General features: G+C 51.5%; 4 protein-coding genes across 4 annotated transcripts; 1 reads left to right on the forward strand and 3 right to left on the reverse strand.

Annotated features, from left to right (window-relative positions):
- Positions 1–3,839: 3,839 nt before the first annotated feature.
- ALTATR162_LOCUS10635 (uncharacterized protein) lies at positions 3,840–10,759 on the reverse strand (the record flags this gene model as incomplete). Its single annotated transcript, XM_043318273.1, has 6 exons — positions 3,840–3,858; positions 3,913–3,932; positions 3,995–4,018; positions 4,075–4,166; positions 10,639–10,674; positions 10,726–10,759. The coding sequence occupies 6 exons, from the start codon at positions 10,757–10,759 to the stop codon at positions 3,840–3,842; spliced, it is 225 nt and encodes a 74-aa protein (XP_043174208.1).
- A 1,657-nt stretch (positions 10,760–12,416) lies between these two features.
- Positions 12,417–13,283, reverse strand: ALTATR162_LOCUS10636 (uncharacterized protein; the record flags this gene model as incomplete). The annotated part of the gene is made up of 1 exon (XM_043318274.1): positions 12,417–13,283. One exon carries the CDS (start codon positions 13,281–13,283, stop codon positions 12,417–12,419), a length of 867 nt encoding a protein of 288 aa, XP_043174209.1.
- A 308-nt stretch (positions 13,284–13,591) lies between these two features.
- On the reverse strand, positions 13,592–14,493 carry ALTATR162_LOCUS10637 (uncharacterized protein; the record flags this gene model as incomplete). Its single annotated transcript, XM_043318275.1, has 2 exons — positions 13,592–13,642; positions 13,693–14,493. The coding sequence occupies 2 exons, from the start codon at positions 14,491–14,493 to the stop codon at positions 13,592–13,594; spliced, it is 852 nt and encodes a 283-aa protein (XP_043174210.1).
- A 542-nt stretch (positions 14,494–15,035) lies between these two features.
- On the forward strand, positions 15,036–20,536 carry ALTATR162_LOCUS10638 (uncharacterized protein; the record flags this gene model as incomplete). Its single annotated transcript, XM_043318276.1, has 2 exons — positions 15,036–19,405; positions 19,456–20,536. The coding sequence occupies 2 exons, from the start codon at positions 15,036–15,038 to the stop codon at positions 20,534–20,536; spliced, it is 5,451 nt and encodes a 1,816-aa protein (XP_043174211.1).
- Positions 20,537–20,555: the final 19 nt, after the last annotated feature.

Raw genomic sequence — 20,555 nt, forward strand, 5'->3', positions numbered from 1 at the left:
GGAGTTGCCGGCCATGGTAGATGCTGGAGCAATGGTCGTCCATTACTTTACATCCTCGTTTTTCATGATCTCCCCACTTAACGCCTACAACAAGACGGAAGCCGAGGTCAAAGCCATGCTTGCGCCTTTCGTTGCTAGGCTGGACTCCAAGGGCGTCAAGTACACCGCCGAGTATAGCGAATTCGACACGTACTATGAGCACTACGACAAGTACTTCGGTCCTCTTCCTCTCGGTAACATCCAAGTAGGCATCGCTCAGTACGGCACCCGATTGATCCCACGAAGCGTCGTCAGCAATATCACCGAAACATGGAAGGCTGTCGTAGAAAAGGGAGTAACCTGGATCGGAGTGGGAACAGATGTAAAGTCCTTTGGCTCGCAGCAGACGACCTCAGTCCACCCAGCCTGGCGTAAAGCGATCGTGCATGCGACACTGACACTTCCATGGAACTTTACAGCTCCGTGGTCGGAGGCATTTGCGGTCCAGGAGAAGATGACGAAGGAGATTATTCCTCTTGTTGAGGCTGCGACACCGGGCAGTGGGTCGTACGTGAACGAGGCTGACTTCCGTCAACCAAACTTCCAGGACACCTTTTGGGGCTCGAACTATGGAAAGTTGTTAAGCATCAAGAAGAAATGGGATCCCTCTGGTCTGTTCTACGCCACGGTTGGTGTAGGTAGCGAAGCCTGGACTGTTCAGACTGACGGTCGGATGTGTCGCGCTCAGTAGATAGCGTTCTACCCAGTGTCAACATTGAACATTGCGCGTAAATGAAGCCCGCCATCGCATATTCGTGATTTCCTCATTGCATTGTAATGGCCGACCCGACGTGTCGAATAACCTCCTCGAGAACAACTTACTATATATCGGGTCAATCGAAAAGCGTCAACAGCCGTAATGACACCAACCATTCTTTTGAAGCTGATGCGTACAGGAGAACGAAAATGGAATGGTCGTTGCGCGTCTTGAACGCGTGCAATTCAGGGTTCTCGAGTGGGGCTATCGACGATGACGTACATTAGGGGTTGCTACCAGATACCTGCAGCATCAGCCACGACTGCGAAAACGACAACCACAATCATGCCTCCAAAAAAGCTAAACAAAGATGGAGACAAGAAACCCCAAGACGGCTCAAAGTCCGACAAGCCTGCCGTTTCCGAAGAGGAAGTGCGGCAAGAATCTGGGAAAGCCGCCAATGCTGCCCTTGCTGCGCAGAAGAAAGCGAAAGAATTGAAGGATGCAGCAGCTGCCGCCAGTGATCCAGACGAACGACAGAGATTAACAGAGGAGGCTACAAACGCACATATCGAGGCTGAGTCATTCGGAAAGACCGCAAAATATCTTCGTTCGGGCGCTTTTCAAGGCATGGCAGCGGGCACGGGCCTTGGTGTCGCACCTGGAGCCACATTGGGTGCCATAACAGGCACTTTAGTCGGCGGCATCTCTTCAACTCTTCTCGGTGGGATAGGTGCTGGGGTGGGTGGAGTGACAGGAGCAATTCATGGTCCATGGGTGAATATGGGCAAAGTAGCCGGAAAGGGGATGAAGAAGCTCACAAGTTTTCTTCCAAATTGGGCAGCGAGCGAAGAGCAGAAGAAGACGTTGGAGAAGATGATGGGACAGGCTAATGATGAAGAGATGCCTGGTACTGAAGAGCTTGAGAAGTTCAAGAGCGAGGGCGGTGGAGGCAAAATTGATGAAGGCTGGATGGAGAGTGCGAAGGGCATGATGCCGGATCAGAAAGAGGTATCAGATGCAGCGAAGGCTGGTGCACAAGCTACCGGAGGAGATTCAGACTCAAAACCCAGCGAAACCCAGCCTGAAGCGTCATCAAGTGGCGACTCGACACAAAAGAGCGACACTCAGGGTCGTAAGAAGCCACGGAAGTTGAATGCGAAACAAAACGATAGCGAAACGCAATCAGCAAAGACGGAGCCATCAAACGATAGCGAGAAAACCAATACGCAAAATGGAGAGGAATTAGACGAGCGAGAGAAGCAACTAGATCAACGAGAAAGTGAGCTTGACCGACGACAAACCGAGCTAGACGAAAGAGAAAAGGCTTTGGCCCAACGTGAACAGGAACTGGGATCGAAATCTGAAGGTGGCGTATCCAAACCTGAAGGTGATGCACCGAACCCTGATGGCGACGCTTCAGAGCCTACGACAGCGCCAAAACCAAAAGGTCAACCACGCAAGCTTGCAAGTAGATCATAGAACTCTAGAATAATCCAGACACCAGTACTACCATGGACAGAGCAAGGCACGGCGTATGATGAGTTTGGTGCGCTGTATGCAAGATTGCAGACGCTTGGCGAAGACAGCTTTGGCGATGCATACATTCCTGTCGTTCCGTTGACAGAGGCAATATGGAGGAAATACTGGGAAGAGGGCGAACCGGATTGTCATTAATATGCATACAAAAAATCCGGCAAGAAACAATACATCTGTATAGGATAAGAGGTATGAGCGAAAAGATTCTTTCAATAGCTGAGGTTTAGTCTTGTCACGGTGAAGAATCATGCTAGGTCACCCTGGAATTATTTGGTATGGCGGAGGCCAGAAGGCGTCATTGCTACACGATTTTACATGAATCAGCACCACACATTCCCCTTCATCCTCAAAGTTTTCATCACGCAACTTCTGATCCCTTTTGTCATCGCAGAAAGTCGCCCGTATAAGCTCTCAAAACGCATGCAAATCTCCCATGCGGTGGTATCCTCAATGCCCCCAATCAATGTTGTTACGCCGTAAGCAGGTATATGGTCATGAAATGTAGCTTTCCCCAAACGCCTCGCGCTAAATCCTCTTGACAAATTAGGAAAGAGATGAGTGGATCGTGTAAGAAACTTCACTTGATCAGCCTGCATAGCTTTCCCGTAGTGTAACAGTCCGCGGCGGAGTGAGCTGCCTAGGTGGGTGATATGCTACCTCATCCTGTCCCTGTTTTGCCCTGCAAAGCCGAGGTAGTGTTAGCTGGTGAACCATACTCATACATAAACGAAAGATACAAAAGAACGCGCAACATGTAATTTAAGGGGAGGAAGAGCCGAGGTAGGTAGGGTAGGAGGAAGTACCCTGTCCAGGATAGCTAGGCCGCGAAGCAGGCTGTGCTGGTCGATAGGATAGATACGGATGCCGTGATGGAGGTGTAGATGGAGGCCGGGAGTAATCAGAGCGCATGCTGAGAGAACCACTGTGGTAGGCTGGTGGTAGTGGACGGCTATGGGCAGCAGAGTGACTACCAAGGGGAGGTAGATGATACCGACGGGGCGGATCGGGAAGGCTATTAGGGGTAGTGTACGCTACCTTTTTCGTTGGTCTTACTGGCTCGTCATCATCGCTCAAAGTCAGATCCACCACTTCGGATTTTCTCTTTTGAGCAGACCGGGGGGCACTGGAAGCCTCCCGGGAGGGCAATGGAGGGGTACTGAGCGAAGTGGGTGTTGGCGCGGCTTCGGTCTTGATGGCCTGTACACGGTAGTCTGGTATCTCGATGAGGTCGTCATCACTATCGTCATGGTGCCCATTGTGTTTGGGTTTCACATCCTTCTCAGTGGACCACTCTCCACTTGGCTGGATGGTGACTTGGTCCGTGTTCCGGGCCTTGCTCAGAATCTCCTCGACGTACTGGTCGATGGCCAAGGCTTCATATGATATCGTCTTGCTGCATATTGGGCATGTCCACGTGGGAGCTTGCTCCTGGAGCTGCAGAAATGAGTCGGCGTCAAAGCACTGGTTGTGCGTGCACACTGTCGACCTGCATGGGGTGACGATGCGTAAGGTGGAGATGGGGTCCTTGAGCGACATGACGCTTGAGCCAACTTCAATGTCCGGGTCATTGGCCTTTTTCATCACTGCAATAACGTTAGTCGTGCCGGACACCTCACATGCCAGGGATAAGGACATACTCTCGTTCAATACAGACTGCCTGGTGATGACGTTGCGGTGTTTGATGCGCTGTGTGAGTTCCTCGACGGAAAACTTCCTGACCAAGTAGACGAACAGGTTGTATCTCTGGATTTGAGAATTAGCTTGAGGTCACGTTTTAGGGGGCTAACGAGATAAGAAACCTCCAACTGACTTGCCTTCTGAGTCAAGGCGTAGGTGATGAGGATGCTGTTACGCTGGTTGGCGACCTTGGTGCGCACAAAGTCGGTGATGTCTGCAGGGCGTGTCGAGCCTGGCTTGTTCTTCAGCCCCTTGTAGTTCGCCTTGACCTCATCATCGTTGACCCTGACCTCGATTTGAGACGGGAACGCGATATCGAGACGCGAGTAGGGAGCTAGGGGCTGCTCGAGCGCAGAAAAGAGCAGTAGCCGCAAGGACGGATCTGTCTTTAGGCGTCCGGACTGGTTTTCGTTGAGGGTAAGGTTCCGCGATATGGTGGCACGGTGAGTTGGTGAAGCGTCCAAAGTTATGTTACTCAGCACGAGCTCGCGAATCTCGAAGAATGGGCTGTCCTTGAAGAAGTAGGTTGGTCGAGGCGGCACGGGTGGCTGCTGCTGCGGCTGCTGATATGGCTGATATGCAGCGTTGTTTTGGTAACCGTTAGCCGTGCTGTACCCGTTCGCAATGGGTGCAGGCGGCTGCGAGTACGAAGGCGCTACGGGACTGCTCGTCGCTGGCGGTGGAGCCTCTCCGTGGTGTTGTACGCGATACTGCAGTCGCCGCAAAAGGTCAGCGTCGCTCCTAGAGACTGCATTGGTGATGACTGGTCAAGATGAAGTTAGCAGGTGTCGAGGCGACAGCAAGCCCCAAGGTTGGGGAGCGGAGATACCTACGGCCAATGACGCGCGCTTGCAGTGCAGCCTTGTTGCCTGTCTGCGAGGTGCCCTCTTCCTTGAGGATCTTTTTGAGGTCGTTGTTTATGAGGGTCTTGGAGCGCTCGGTTATGGTGGCAGCCATCTGCTGCAGGCTTGACGCCATCGTGTGCTGCCGTCGCGGTCGTGAGGGCTGGCGATGTTGGAGGTTGGAGGTGAGGCGCTACCGGTAGAGACTTTCTCGCGAAGGCATCTGGGGCTGGATCTCTCAGGCAGTGTCTTTGGCTGGTGACGCAGGGTGAGGTAAAGGCAGCGAAAGGCAGATATCTGGGGATCCAGCAGTCGGACGGGCGTTGGTCGCAACTCCCAAAAACCCGGGGGCGATGCAGAGCGAACAACACTGGCTCGGGCGGAACAATCGTGGAGGAGCAAACGGACGAGGAGAGACCGCAATGCGACTCTTTGGACTATATGGCCGTCGACGTTGGCGGCGGCTCTCGCGGCGAGCGCATCTCCAGCTGGGTATATACCGAAGTCAGCGTCACCTGCAACTAGGCGAAGAACGCGACTAGGGCACGGGCCGGCCTCGATTGATACGCCTTGCCACCAAATTTCCTCGAACTTTTCCCCACCAGGCCGACGCCGAACTTCACCAAGACACACGACCAACAACCACCCGCACCTCCGATATTCCCTGATAAATCTCGCACAATGGCCAAAGGCGCACGAGCAAGCAGCAAGAAGGCGAACCGCACCAAGCTTCGCGCCAATGTATTCGGCCCCGTAGAGCAGGCGCGCGCCGAACGCCTGCACGCCAAACTTCTCGAGACGATTGCGCAACCCAAGCCGCAAAAGGCTGAGATGGAAACCGAAGAAAGTGAGTCGCCAACCAACGTCTTCCAGACACGCCTGCTAACTTTGTCCCAGCCAACACCACCGACGAAGCTACCAAGGAGGACTTGCCCAAAGGTTCGTCTCTACTCACTGTCCCCATACCGCGCTCCCTCTCCGATCCCTCCACCAATGCCCTCGACTCGGCGCAAGAGGATTGCGAGCTCAGAAATCTATGTTTCCACTTGGGCCTGTGCTCTGACATCCTGGGCTTCACCAACTATGGCCATCTCAAATTCGCCTTTGACCCGCTTCCTCCGCACTGGCTGAGTGAGACTCAAGGGCTAACTTTGACTTCTTAGATATGGACGTTGACGGCACCACCACCTCGGCAAAGAACTCGCGCAAGAACAAGGACAAGAGCCAGACCCGGAAACAACTTCGTCGCAGGCCCCAAAATAAGGTCACTTTCCCTGCCTCACGAGGCAAGGGCGCGCTGAAGCCATTCACCGGTGGACGCACCGGCGGCCGCGTCGCAAAACGAAGATCATGATTTACGATCTGCATACACTGGCGTTGTTGTATTGCATTTTCCGGCGTTAAAAATGTTGCTATTTAGCCATGGGCTTAAAAGATACCTTGACTGGAGGATTTCAATGCTTGCATAAGTTTAGGAATGAATATTTGCACAGACGAATTGCCCCTACCAGAAATGCTGCGTTTTGCCCTTTGATGACTATGCTCCTTCCTTACGTGATGCACTAGGCCTTTTTGCGGTGTAAACACCTCGACCCTCGCGCCTTCCGCTCTGCTCTTCCGTTCTTACCTCCACCCCGCTTCCCAATGGCGGCCCCGACTTTCGGTTTCTCGACCTTCCGAAAGGATTGCGTCTTATGGTTTACGAATGCATTCCCATCACAACACGCCACCACGTCTTGCATGACCCGACAATTCCTGAGGATAGTCCCAGCGGCGGATCGACCATTACTTTGGTTGTCAAATCGATATCGATTGCAATGCTTCTTGCCTCTTCTCCAACATATGACGAGTGCAGGCCTATCTTCGACCATACGCTCAAAGCTCTCCGAGCTGAGCCGCTCCGTCTCATCGTCGACTCGACAAGTTGGGAATCTATGAGAGCTTACCCGAAGACGAGATCGATCAATCGATGGTGCACAGAAGATTTCATGTTCCACGCTCGAAATGATCGTTCCCATTATTGGGAGGGGAAAGAGTTCAAATTGGCGCGCCGCGTATTCACACCCAAAGATCCAGAATTTATCCACATCATCAAATTCATGGGCACTATAACAAGACTCCGGAAAACGCGTTTGCCTAGCTCCAGCATAATAGCTGTGCGGCCCAAAGGCAGTCACAATGTCACCTCCGATTTGGCCGACCAGATAGCTAGAACCGCCATCAGACCAATGTTGAACGTGCTTCCAGACCCAAAATGGACGCTCCATGCTTCGAGCCCAGAAGTGGGGTTAGATGGTGTCAATATCAGCGACTGCATCATGAATTTGTTTCACCAAAGAGAGAGCTGGGCATGGCCTGGAGCCACTTTCATTGAACGGGTAAGCCCGGAAGAATGGACTAGAGACTGGGAGGAGTGTGGATCAACGACCCATCCAAGGAAAGCTCCGGGCCAAAATCTGCACCTCCAAATCCACTGAGTAAACCCTCGAAAAGGCCTTCGTTGATGCTCTGCAGCGTCCAATCGTCGAGTGCACCCACATCATTTGAGGAATCGAGCAACGACCACTGATTGTCCCACTCTATAAGTGATGGCTGTATCTGCTCAGACACCTGAGCAGACAGCATCCCCGCAGCTGCCGTGGTAGATGAGGCCAACCTGCGCTGAAGACTGATGGTACCGAGGTATGGTATTTGGAGCTGCAACTCGCCGTTCTCGTCATCCACAAATTGACCGTCACATTCTGTTGCCAGCCCATCGGCAGCCTCGCTAGTGGAAGTGTTGTAGCCAATTCCGTTGGCCGATGCTGCTTCGACTTCAAGGAGGTATTGCATGATACGAGAGAGCTTCATCGCGATCGCGTCGCTCCCCATGTTTTCCAGTATCTCGACTGTTCGTTCCATCATCGCACGATCACTTGGACGACTGTGATCGAGGACTGCTTTGTGTTGAGCTATCGATTGGTTCCGCGCGTCGATATGAGCCAGACATAGCACTGTAAGGGCGATGAAAGAAAGGAAGTCTACCCCTCGACAGTAGTAGAGACCAGTATTCCACCTGCGAAATGCAATATATCGAGATATGATTTCGCGAGCTGCATGAATAGCCGTGGCTTTGCTGTGGTCGCACATGCTGTTTCCTGACGAGCGAAGAACGTACGGTAGATGCAACCGTATGACCAGATGGAAGTGAGAAAACTGATACATTGTACGCGCGATCTCTGGCAGAGGGTCCGGCGCTGTCAAGTCATTGGCATCGAAGTCCGGAACTAGCCACCACTGTGATGGCATGAGTGCAGCCGCCTCCTTCAGCATCTCGTCAATCCCTCGGACATTCTCGGTTTCCTGTTCGCCGGGCTCTTTCACTCGGCGTGATAATATGCGATCCGCGATTATGCATTGCATACGAGAAATTCGATCAAGCGGATGACACGACGCCATTGCTTCAGCATCAAATCCGCGTGTCTGTAATGAAGACTGCGGCAGACCCAAAGTCAACGACAAATAGCGATCCATCTCGATAATGCGACAACAAAACTGATCTGGATCAAGTCCTGACCTCGTTTCCGGGACCAGAACCTTGAAAGAAGACAGCTTCGAGCTGCTTCGATGCAGCCCCAACATCTGCGCAACAGCAGATGCCCGACGTGCAGTCATCCATGCGCGATGTAGGTTACCAGCATAATTATGGATCATAGCTTCTATCATGATACATTCGATGCCTTCTGCAGAGGCAGTTAACTCGTCGTTGGAAGTCACGAATTTCACTGCTGTATCCATTGCCCGAGACATGACTTTGTTGTAATGGGCGCGCTGATGCATTGGTATTTGTCCTGCCGATAGCGCGCCCTGTAAGAGACTGCTCAACAGAAGGAGGTTCCGCGCTAGGAGCGCAGGATGTGCTCCTGGTGGTGGTAATTGTAACATTTCCCGCGGGCTCTTCGGTACCTGATTCATGACTTTGGTCGAAGATGAGGTTAATTTGATGTGCAAATGTGTTGAGAGGCCGACTGGGAGCTTGCAGATGTAATCGAGATTTTGCTTAGTAGGCCATGCTGCAACGAGATCTCGAGATATGCCGGTGTATCTGCTACTAAGTGATTCTGAAGCTTGCGATAGGCTCGTGGGTGTTGATGAAGCTTCTGGAGAGGTGGATGGAGTAATGTTGATGCTCCTCGAATAGTCCTTGTAGACGTCAGGTCTGGCCAAAGACGAATCTTTAAAACGATATGCGTACCACTTCATCACCCCAGCCGCTCGTTACCGCAGTCTCTGGGCGGCTTTCTAGTGTATTGCGACCCGCGTAGGTCGTGGTATTGGCCAGACGCTCAAGCAGATTCTCGACCCGGCTCAAACGACCCTCCACTCCATCATCAGCCGCTTTTGTACTCAAAGCTGGTACATCCGGATACTCCTGACTGATACATGTCGTTCTTCGTCGCACACAATTCTCGCACGTAGTTTTTGAAGGTGCCCAGATGCATCGGACCTTTCGTTTCTTGCATTCCCAGCAACTCTGAGTACCTTTGCGCACCTTTCTTCGTTTCGCCGCTCTTTCACCCTCAAGGTTATTTTGCGATGGCATACTAGTTCGATGAGGTGGTATGTTTTTTAAGAAGACGAAGGCATGCTTGTCCTGAGTTTAGGGAGGTTTGGCAGGGTAGTAGATCTCGTCCGCCGAGCCGGCGGACGAAAGAGCTTCCATCAATTTACAACTACACTTGCGCTAGCGCATCACCGCGGATACCCGCCGGAAGACGCGCTCGATCATGCTATCCCATCACGGCTTACCATCCCATGCCTTCTTCAAAAAAACTTTTGCATCCGTGAACTCGTAATCAGGCAACAACCGATTCCACTCATCGCCTACATCGAAAGCTCCAGCTCCTATAGCCAGCGAAATACCACCGACCATCTTTTTCGATAATGTCTCAACAAATTCTAGTGGAATGGAAGGGTGGTCAAGTCTGGGAAGCCAGGACGCCGTCCAAGTTCCCTTCTCCAAGTCTTCGTTCGGAATCCTTTCGATGGTAAAGGGCCCACCTGAACCACCTTGATTAGTGAACGGAACAACGACAGAAGAGCTTGCGTGAATGGAAAGAGGGTAGGGAGACCAACCGCGTATCTCCTCCCCAAGAGCAAGGAATTCCTTGATAGAGATTCGAGACCCCCGGATTCCACCCGTGACTGGCCACTCGCCTTGATAGTCGACCGCGAGCGCAACCACATTCGCTAGGTCTTTCACTGTGGTAAGGGTGAGATAGTCACTCTCGGCTCCCTCTCGTATAACGGCCCGACGGTTTTCAAAATCGAACTGCGTTTCAATTGCCTTGACATGCTTGGTCGATGTGTACGGAAGAGTAAAGTAGTTGGTGAAGAGGCCCGGCTGAAAGAGACAGTACTCCAAGACTTTCTTGTCCTTGTTGAGCTCTGCTAGGTATTGGCGTGTGTGTCTTTTGAAAGTGTACCAGTCCATGTGGTCTAGGCCAACTCTGATGGAATGTCAGTACGCAAAGAGCGAGACGAGAGAACGGGGGTGACTTACGAGACCCACTCGCTGGGTGCGAATCGTTTTACACCAGCTTTGACTGCCGCATCGATGAGATTCTTCTGACCAGAAATACCTTGTTGTTGGTCATGCGGGGCGATGAACGATAACACCACGTCTACACCTTGCAGATGACCGGCCAATTCGTCCACATCCTCATAGGTGGATTTAGCCCATTTAACGGACGAATCCGTGGTCTCAGCTCGGACGTCCTGAGGGAGACATTAGCATTTTTTGACAGAAGTGACACAAGTGGATGCTGACCTTGCGGGTGAAGATCAAGATCTCATGTTTTTTACTAGCGGTGAGAACATCGACAATTTCTTGCCCGACGTCTGTGAAGATATTAGGCGCCGTTCAGATTGTGTAGGGTGGCAGGAACGTACTTCCAGTACCACCTGCGATTGCGATCTTGACCATGCTGGGCGATGAGTCTGCGTTTTTTTGATCGGACAGTTTTAGAAAGAAGAGGTTGTGTAGGAAGAAGTATTGAACCTGGATGCTCTGCTGAGTGCCTCGATGATTTACTTCGAAGTACACGTCGTTTCTTATATCTGAACTACAACCGAATTCGGCCGAATATTGTAGTGCATTTATTTCCACCGAGTTTCGGTGTAGCATTTTGAACAAGATCAGTGATTACTAGACGCTTACCTTTACTAATCAGCATACTATTTGTGAGCTACGATAGCGCTCCTCCTCTGCTATGTTGTCACAGCAAGCCTTGTGACAAGTATTGGCTAGACTGGGTTCTATCATGACGATTTGGAAGAAAGCTTTAATCGTGGTAAGGAACTGCGCGTCTATAACGTTTGCTTGTTCCTTGCTTAATCTGCTTGTTAAGCATTAAATAGCGCCGAGATTCCTTCTCCTGATCGCGCGTTGCATTGAACAACGGCACTAGGTACCACATTGATCAGCCGTGACGCGAAGTCCTATTATAAATAGAGATGTGAATGCATGATACAAACTGAGAGCTGTAATCAAGTCTGACAGAAAGCATGACGTAGGACATATGAAAGAGTCTCACTATCCATCTGTTTCATCGTTATTGAAGTGGTAGGTAACGCGCACGGACCACTCGACATGGTCAAAAATCAAAATCATCCCATCTCACCACCCGCAGCAGCACAACGTGACTAGGACAACGACGACGACAGCAGCAAAAAGAATTGGACTTGCAGGGAATCGAACCCTGGACCACTCCCATGTTCCACGAGGGTTCACTTGCTGTGAAACCCAGGTGCTAAGGGAGTATTATACCACTAAACCACAAGCCCGAATTTGCTGATGGAGAAAAGAATGGATCAAACGTTTATAACTCAGGTCTACCACTCGCCGTTTACCATCTGAAGCTGCGGCGCGGAAGAAATCAGTGGTTGGAGTGGGACGAAGAGGGGCATTTCACACCAAATGTGCACAGACCTAGACGAGCCTTTCCTCATGCTCCATGCTCCGGTCTGGCTCGGCGATGGGAGCGTCGACGATGTCCTTATTGTGAAAAAGGGCCACACTTGAAATGAGATAAACCAACTGAGTTTGATGACTTGAGCGTTGGACAAGCCAATATATCAGTGCCGCCTTGCTCGGTAGTCGGGCGATCGCTATCCAAATCCTGGGCGACGGCTGCCGGGTTCTGGCCGGGTAGAAATGCTGCCCCACTGTCATCTCTAGAGGGTTGAACACGACGCGTGCATGTCGCAATGCTTCGATGCAATTTATGCGTAGAATGCGACTACTGCATTGGTGTATATACGTACTTCTTAGCAACGATGGCATTGGCTTAATCCTTCGTGTTGTATGCAGCTGGATTACGTGAGAAGCTGTTTTGGAGGTACAACGCTCCTTGTAGTAGTTCAGTGCGATCAGTAGTGTCGATCTCGATGGTGAGTGGTTGCGGGAGGAACGCGGGCAGTAGGGGACCTCGGGGACGTCAGGTGGACTAGCGTACCAGTAGCTGGACTTCACCTCGACTTTGGAAATCTCAAGCTTTGAAAACACGTATCACGATATCGCGAGGAGTGGTTGTGCTTGTTCCCAGTGCAAACATTTCGCATATATACATACACTCGTGTACTCAATCGAGAGGTTCTGGCAAGACACAAACAACTTCCTCATCCATATCATCTCCAATCGTCTGCCTCACCTCCATATTTTCTAGATCAACATCATCAACATCTGGCTCTTCACCTAAGCCATCGACTTCTACCTCGTACTTTTCCTCCGCCTTCCTCTTGACCTCAGTATCGAACAAGGCACCCTTGTCATACAGCTTATCCGACTTGACTCCGCCTTTCCTTCGTACCTTGATCTCACGAATCCTGTACGCAAAGACGAAGTCATCTGCTGTTCGACTCGATTCCTTGGTCTCAGCTTTGCGTTTCCAATTCCCTTCTGGACCGAACGAAAGGCCACTGGGTACACCAGCCCACGCCGCCGCATCAACACCAGCATGAACGTAAAGTCCTTTCTCCTGGAGTCTCTGGCTTGAAATATCTGCCGACGACGCGATCATAACACCGGTGATAATGTAGACCTTCTCGCGAAAACGGTTTTCAGTGATATACCTCCTCACGTCTTCATGGCCCACCACTTGTTCCAGAAAAGTGCGACTGGGTAAAAATGACTGCGTCGTCATTGTATCCACTTTCCAGCTTTGGTGGTGAGATTTGTCCAAGCCCACACTGACATCTGCACCAATTCCAAGGACGCATTCTAGAAAGGACGTCCAGACACCGAAGTGAGATGATGACTGTTTGGCGTGTGAGCCACTCCAGTTGTATTCTGTAAACTTGCTGGTATCAGACTTTGGAGGTGGCGGAGGTAGATATAGCGGCTCGTCGGGTTGAGTTGGTGAGGGTATGATGGCCCCCAGGCGTATGGGTCCATCTGGTGGGCTTGGACGCCGTGGTGCGAGGAAGTAAGTGGGTTTGGATGTAACCATACTTTGTGCAATATTTTAGTAAGACAGTCGGGAGATGTGATGGCGCTGCGTGGTAGGCCGAATAGTTATCGAGGACACCAGGTGTCATATATATTTAGCGCTAGTTGCAGATATTCCGGTATGAGTCGAAGCATGCATATCAATGCAGGATTACGTGTGGATGCATGATCCGTGTGGCTGAGTAATGCAGGTAGGCGTCAAACCCACTTCTTGGCGGCAAAAGTAGTCGGCTTACCTCTGCATCGACCAGTGACCAGTCAACGTATACGAGATCAGCATCAAGACGTTTGAGACAGACATCTGGCTAATCATACTTTCATGTACAAGAAGGCCGGTATACCTTGTGTACGGTGGGAATGCTATCATGGCTTAGCGTTTGTGATACCACGATCAAGGGTGGGAAATATACTCTCTCCCTATGACCGCCGCTGGAACTAGACTCTGAATCAAGCTCTACTCTATCATGCCTCCCAGGGCGCTCTGGTCCTCGACTCCTCCGGAGTCCCAACGCATGTTTCCCATCGTGCACTGTAGCAAACGCTGTTGGTTTGCGTGTCGGCTTAGAATGCCGGGATGTTTCGTGAGGAGTCTGAGAATGTCCCTGGGGAGCTGCTTGAGGTTCTACAAACTGATAGGTTGGTTGAGGAGCTTGAGGACCAGGATAATTTGTCTGATTATGTTGTGCAGGAGCTGCTTGACGACCCACTTGCGGAACTGCTGGCTGGATGGCAGAAGGTGCCTGAGTAGATGCTGGACGAGGTGCTGGGCGAATGGGCAGAGGCGCTACTGGACCTGGGCCACGGGTATCAGGTGGTGGTCTGGTCTCAACAAGAGGTTGTTGTGGAATCGGGAACGGGGCTCTTGGTGACGACGGTGGGCTCTGTGTGGAGGAGCTTTTATCACTACCACTGCGACTACTGCGGCTGCGGCCGCTGCGGCAGCAACAGCACCATATTAGGAGTAGCAGTATCAGTAGACCAAGAAACGCGCCTACAAATGCTCCTCCGATGACTTCGTTAGATGGTCGCTGGAGAGTTGGGCTAACAGGACCAGTCTCTTCGACTGCCGCTGCGGTGGGGGTCCAGCGGCGGACAACAGTTGTGGACCCTTCGAGTACCCGATAGAAGCGCGCTGATAGTTGACTTGAGCGAACCGATGGCTGTGCTGTCATCCGTGACTGTCTCTGAGGCGCAAGCTTGAGGACGGGCATGTGGGAAGCCTAGTTCGCATCGCGGTGAAGGTTGAAGCTACAGAGCCTGCTCAGAATGCAAAGAAGCGCCAGGCGCATGTCGAAATGGGAAGGCTGGCTGCTATCGCTACATGGCTGCGCCGCAAATTACAACGGGGGTGTTCAAACCGGTCGCTACACCCGGCGTTACGCTAGATATCTGCATATCCGCTTGACCCAGGTTGGGTATACAGGCGAGCCATCTTCAGCCCCCACCTCGCCGTAGCCTGAATGACATCGTGAGGCCCGCAACGCGGCTGAGATCGCTTCCATAATCCCAAGGTGCTTCGACTTGGAGAAGAACTGCAGATCTCCTCTTCCTGTTCTGCATGCCAAATTACCGACATTGCGACGACCGCCAGGCTGGGACGGTACAACGAGCCTGAGCTCGCACGGCGACAGGTACTCGTAGACGACACCACTTTTCGCTACTATACCACAAAGTGTCTCCCGATTCGTACTTGAGAACCGATACGGTGCGAAGAAGAAGCGACGAGGACTAGCAAACGTCTTGTCCTCCTGAAATGACGCTTGATGCTCAGATCGAACAACTCATTGCTGAGGCTGAAGGCCTTGAGATCAAAGCGGAGAATGGCGATCAGGCTCTATACTCAGGTGCCATTAGAGCATGGGAGGAAGCGACCCTTATAGCCGAAAATCATTACGGCAATTCCAGTGTGGAGACTTTAAACTTACGGGAATGCCTGGCGGACAGTCTCAGGAATGCTAAGGATTTTCCAAAGGCGATAATGTGCGAGCTGAAAAATGAGCAGTGGACTCTCGAGAACTACAAGCAGTGTCAGAGTCCGTCTCGAGAGATTAGCGCCTTGGCCCGGGATGCTAAAGAAAGGCATCTGAACGCTCAAAGACGACTAGCAAGGACCTATTTAGAGAGTAAACAGTATCCGGAAGCGATCCGATGGTTCCGAGCAGTTGTCAACGATAGAAACATACCAAGGTCAGCTGAGCAAAGATGTAAAGACCGAGTAGATCTTGCTTCGGCTTTGTACACATCTGGTAGGGACCAAGACATCATCCGCGACATCATGGAAGCGATAGACCTGAACATTGAGACCTTGGGAAGAGCAGATGCGAGTCTAGGAAAAGATCATATCGAGTCTGTGAACATCAGATACAACCTAGGCAGGGAGTTGTATGGTCTGAAGAAGTATGGCGACGCACTGGAGAAGTTTCGCGAGGTAGTCGAAATTCTCCAGTTAAAAGACTGCAAAGCCAGATCAGCGCCTAAATATCAAGATTATCTCGAAGATGCAGAGTTCTCGCTTAAGAACTGCAAGACCAAAATCGCTCGACAAGAAAAGGCAAGACGCCGGATTGCCTCAGAGAAAGAAGAGGAGCTCAAGATACAGAAAGCTGAACAGAAGCGAGCTCAAGAGGCTGTTGCCCAACAAGAAGAGGTTGCTAGATATGTGCGATTGCGAATAGCGGAAGAAGAAAAACGGAAACAGGACGAAGATGCAAAGAAGCAGACGCGAGCGAGGGAGATGATTGTCCAGCAAGAAGAAGAAGAAGCAAAGAAGGTTCGAGCGCGCTTAGCAAAAGAAGAGAAGAGAGAACAGGAAGAATCCGCAAGGCGATCAGCTGCAGAAGAGGCGTTAAGAGTACAAAAAGAAGAGGCCAAGCGAATACAAATGCGGGAAGAAAAAGAGGAGAGAAGGAAGCAGAAAGAGTTAGCAAAGCAATCAGCAGAGAAGAAACGAACAGGGGAAGAAGAAGTCATAAGAAGGATAGAGACATTGGAACCAGAGAAGAAAAAGCGTAATGATGGAGATCGGAAGGGATTAGCAGTACAAAAGCAAGTAGAAGAGCAGTCAAAGATTCACCGAGAAGTAGTAAGCACAGAGATCCAAGGACGCGGCCAAGAGGTTGACAAGCAGAAAGTCACTCGCAAGAACAATCGTAGCTCTGGTGGACAGGATACGAAGAGTGAGAATAGTAGCCGGAGGCAGTCCGATGTAGGGAAAGAGACTTCGAGCCCACCAGACTCATCAAGAGCAAGTCCAAGATCCTCCAAGCGAACTCTGAATGGTACGACGAGATCTTCATCGAACGTAGATTCTGTCTCTGACCGTCCGCGTACGAAAGAGACATCGAAGGACTCTTCGGCCCAATCCCCGAAGACTGAGCCACCGACACACCGACGCTCTGCTTCAGCTGTCTCCCAGTCTTCAGGTTTCACCGGATCAAAACTCGGGGAGGCCGACCGGAGGGACTCTACATCTGATCGGCTGCGTGGTAAGGATCTATCCAAGAGGTCACTAGCAACCGAGTCGAAGAATGAGCCACCAACACGCCCGCGTTCAGCCTCTGCCATCATCCACAGTTCGGGCCATACTGAAGAAAGACCAAAAGAGTTTGAACGAAGGAGTTCTAGTCGGAGCGAAGTTGTAGACCGATGCCAAAGCGCTACCCCTGACAAGGGGCGCCGTCCACCCTCTGCCGTCTCCCGCTATTCAGATCGTACTGGAAAGAAAGTGATAGAGCTAGAGAGAGTGAGCTCTACACGGAGGGACAAGGCGCGCACTACATCTCTGGATAGAAAAGGGGAAGGGAAAACTGAAGCGAAGAAAGCGCAAGCACCGTCGAAACCAGAGGGTGCAGTGGTCATACAAGACAAAAAACGTGAACGAGGGGATGATAAGGAGAAGGCAGGCAGTGACAGTTCGACCGCATGGAGACCGCAAACTTCGGACGATTCGGCACGAGCCAGCAGAAGAGGTTCGGTAGATGCAGAAAGAAGAGATTCGGACAGTTTGAAGACACCCGTGGGCCGCAGCAAACGCCGTTCAGAACAGCCTTCACCCACTTCAGAACCAAACGAAAGGCAAGACTCTGAACCGAAGGTCACTTCGAATCGCGCGCGTCCAAGGGATGAGAGGGTATCGCGAACGGTTTCGGCACCCTCAATAACGGTAACAGAGCCTGCGCCTTCGAGACACGCCGCGAAACGGAAGCAAGACCAAGAGCAACCTATTGTCGACGTAGAAGCCCGAATCAAGACCGAAAGAGAAAGGCCTAGGAGCTCACAGTCCAACTATGAGGTAGCTTCTTCAACCTCAGATACCGCAAGAAAACAAAAGTCTCGTTCTGCGTCGACTGGTTCGAGGAAGGCGGAAGAGAAACGCCGGGAACAGGACGAAGATGCAAAGAAGCCGGCGCAAGCGGGAGAAATGATTACCCAGCAAGAGGGGAAAGAAGCAAAGAAGATTTTGGAGCGCCAAGATAAGGAGGAGGAAAGACAACAGGAGGAAGCTGCGGAAGAGGCAAGAAGGAAACAAGAGATAGAGGCTAAGCGAATACACGTGCGCGAAGCAAGAGAAAAGAGAAGGAAAGAGAAAGAGTTAGCTGAGCAAGCAGCAGAAGCCGTGAGAAGAACAGAGGCATCGAAAGTGGAGAAGAACAGGCGTAATGATGAAGCTCAGAAACAAGTTGGGGAGCCATCGAAGAAGTGTCTAGAAGTAGAAAACACGGAGACACAACAACACAACCAAGGAGCCAGCAAGCAGACAGCCACGGGGCCACTGGATGATGAACCAACACAAGACCATGCGAATGTAGGAAGAGCAACAAGACAGAAGCTAGAAGAAGAACCCTCCAGTAAGACGCGAAGCAATACACCGAAGAAGCAGCCTCGAGAATCACTGCCAAGGAAAGACCAAAAGGAAGAACATCCGAAGGCTGAAGATGAGAACCTCAATAAGACGTTGGTAGACACATTTGAGACGCAACGCCAGAGGAACCCGACACGAAAAGATAAGAAAGAGGAACTGACGAATGCGATCTCCAGTACGGTCAACCAGCGGACCCTTCCCGAGTCCATTGGTGCCCAGCCAGGGACGATTGATAAGATTTCGATACCAGTCGACAGCGCAAAAGCGAGCCCGAAGCTGTCCTCATCAGCGGATCAGGTTACTAAAGAACAGGTATCTGAGCAAATACCGTATGAGAAGCTTGTGTCCAGTACGAGTATCCTCCCTTCAACCGCAGTAGCGGTAAAGGGCGAGTCATCCAGCCCCCTTACATCAGCCGAGATGAGACTGGAAAAATCGACCGCGCCTGAAGGCATTCAGAACAATGTGCCTGAAGCGTATAGTACACAAGAGCTGGGCGATACCAGTACTGCTATCAAGGACCGAATCACAATGCCTGAGGATGAACGGTGCGCTCAGACAGTGTCTTCAGCAAATACCACCCACACAGAATCGAGCGCAAAGACCGAAGATCCAGATGAGCCGCAGTTGCCGCGATTCGTCAGTCAGGCTCCAGTACTCACAGCACACTCTGAATCAGTTGCGGAGCCATCCGTCAGAATAGATGATGTACCTGCAAAAGAGCGGATAGTCAGTACCTCGATGTCTTGGTTGGGAAAGCAGGGGAGACAATTCGTGGAGCTGCTTACCGCAATCCCGACGTCCAAGCCCACGCTGGAAGAGAATCCAGAGTACAATTTTAGCCAAACTGATAAGGTGGAATCTTCGCAGCAGTCTTCAATCGCGCCCAAGATGGTCCCAGAACTAAGCGCGTCAGTGGAGAAACCAGAGGAAGATAACAACAGGCTTAAATCCAAGATATCGGTCGAAACACAATCTCAGAATCACATGCGGTCCGAATCTGTTCCCACCATCCGTACGGAGACTTTCAAGGCTGCTGCAAAAGAAAGCCCTGTGCCTGGTGGGTGGCATCATGATTTTGATGAACCAGGACCAGTTCGGAGCCTAAGGAAAGTGCGATCCAATGATCAATTAGGCAAAGGAGACTTGCCAGTATTACAGACGGAAGACGCGAAACACAAGCGTGCCTCGTCTGTTAGCGCCATGGAAAGAAGCATATCCGACATGGGTAGCGCGCCCATTAAGAATTGGAGTGATCAGGAGTAAGTCTCTAGTTATTTGGACATCCAGACATATCGCTAATGATGCGTAGTGCGATCATAGCCGACGAGTGGTTCGAAAATCTGCGCAAGCATGCACATGGACTCTTGGACACGTACGAGAACGACTGCTACAAGGCGAAGAAAACAGAGCGGCGTGTGAAGATCGCTGTACTCGACAGTGGAGTAGCTAGGAGTCCTGCCCGGGGCCCAGTCCCGTCGCTGATGAAGGGCCCTCGAGTAAAGTTAGGAAAGCAACTGGATCCATCCCTGCCTTGGAATTATGACAGCAAAGGCCACGGAACCCATGCCGTTGGTGTGATCCTCACGGTCTGCCCGTACGCCGATGTGTATGTGTACAGGGTTTGTGAAGGTAACGAGCCGATTAACAGGACGTACGTAGCGGACTCCATCACCGACGCTGTCGAGAAGAAGAAGGTCGATATCATCAGTATGAGTTTCGGCTGGGAAGAAAACAGTGACCACAGACTTCGGGCGGCCATTGAACGTGCCAGAGCCAGCAATGTTCTACTCTTCGCAGCGAGTTCGAATGACGGTATCCGGACAAGAGCCGGCATGGCGTACCCAGCTCGGGCCTTGGAGGTCATTGCCGTCGATGCAGCAGACGTTCATGGCAACTCGTCCAAGTTCAACCCACCGCAAACAAGAGACAAAGCCAGGTTCACTGCGCTGGGTGAAGCTGTAAGATCCACTTACCCTATGCACCTTCCTTCGGAAGATGAGCCGGGTTGGAAGAGAATGGTAGGGACATCTTGCGCGACACCCATCGCTGCCGGCATCGCAGGACTAGTATTGGAGTTCGCCCGTCAGCGGCCGCTTTGCTTCGAACCTTCAATTGAAGCCTATCTCAAGTCAGTAGAGGGTATGAGGTTAATTTTGACCAAATGCTTGTCGCTCAAGTATTCGGACAGCTCACCATTCAATCTTCTTGACCCGACAATATTGTTCCGTCGAACCGAGAATTCTGATGACGGAGGTGGCTTGTCTAACTTTATGTCTCCACGGTTGAAGGCAGCGAACAACATCGTGACGAGGCTACAGGAGGAGTACTCGCGAGATATCGGAACGCAAATGTCGGAGGAGCTTGGGAAAGTGTGGGTCGGAGGCGCCTAGAGCAGGACAGAAGAAAGTA

Source organism: Alternaria atra (genome assembly GCF_907166805.1).
Source record: "Alternaria atra isolate CS162 genome assembly, contig: 34, whole genome shotgun sequence".
In the NCBI taxonomy this organism is placed as follows: domain Eukaryota; kingdom Fungi; phylum Ascomycota; class Dothideomycetes; order Pleosporales; family Pleosporaceae; genus Alternaria; species Alternaria atra.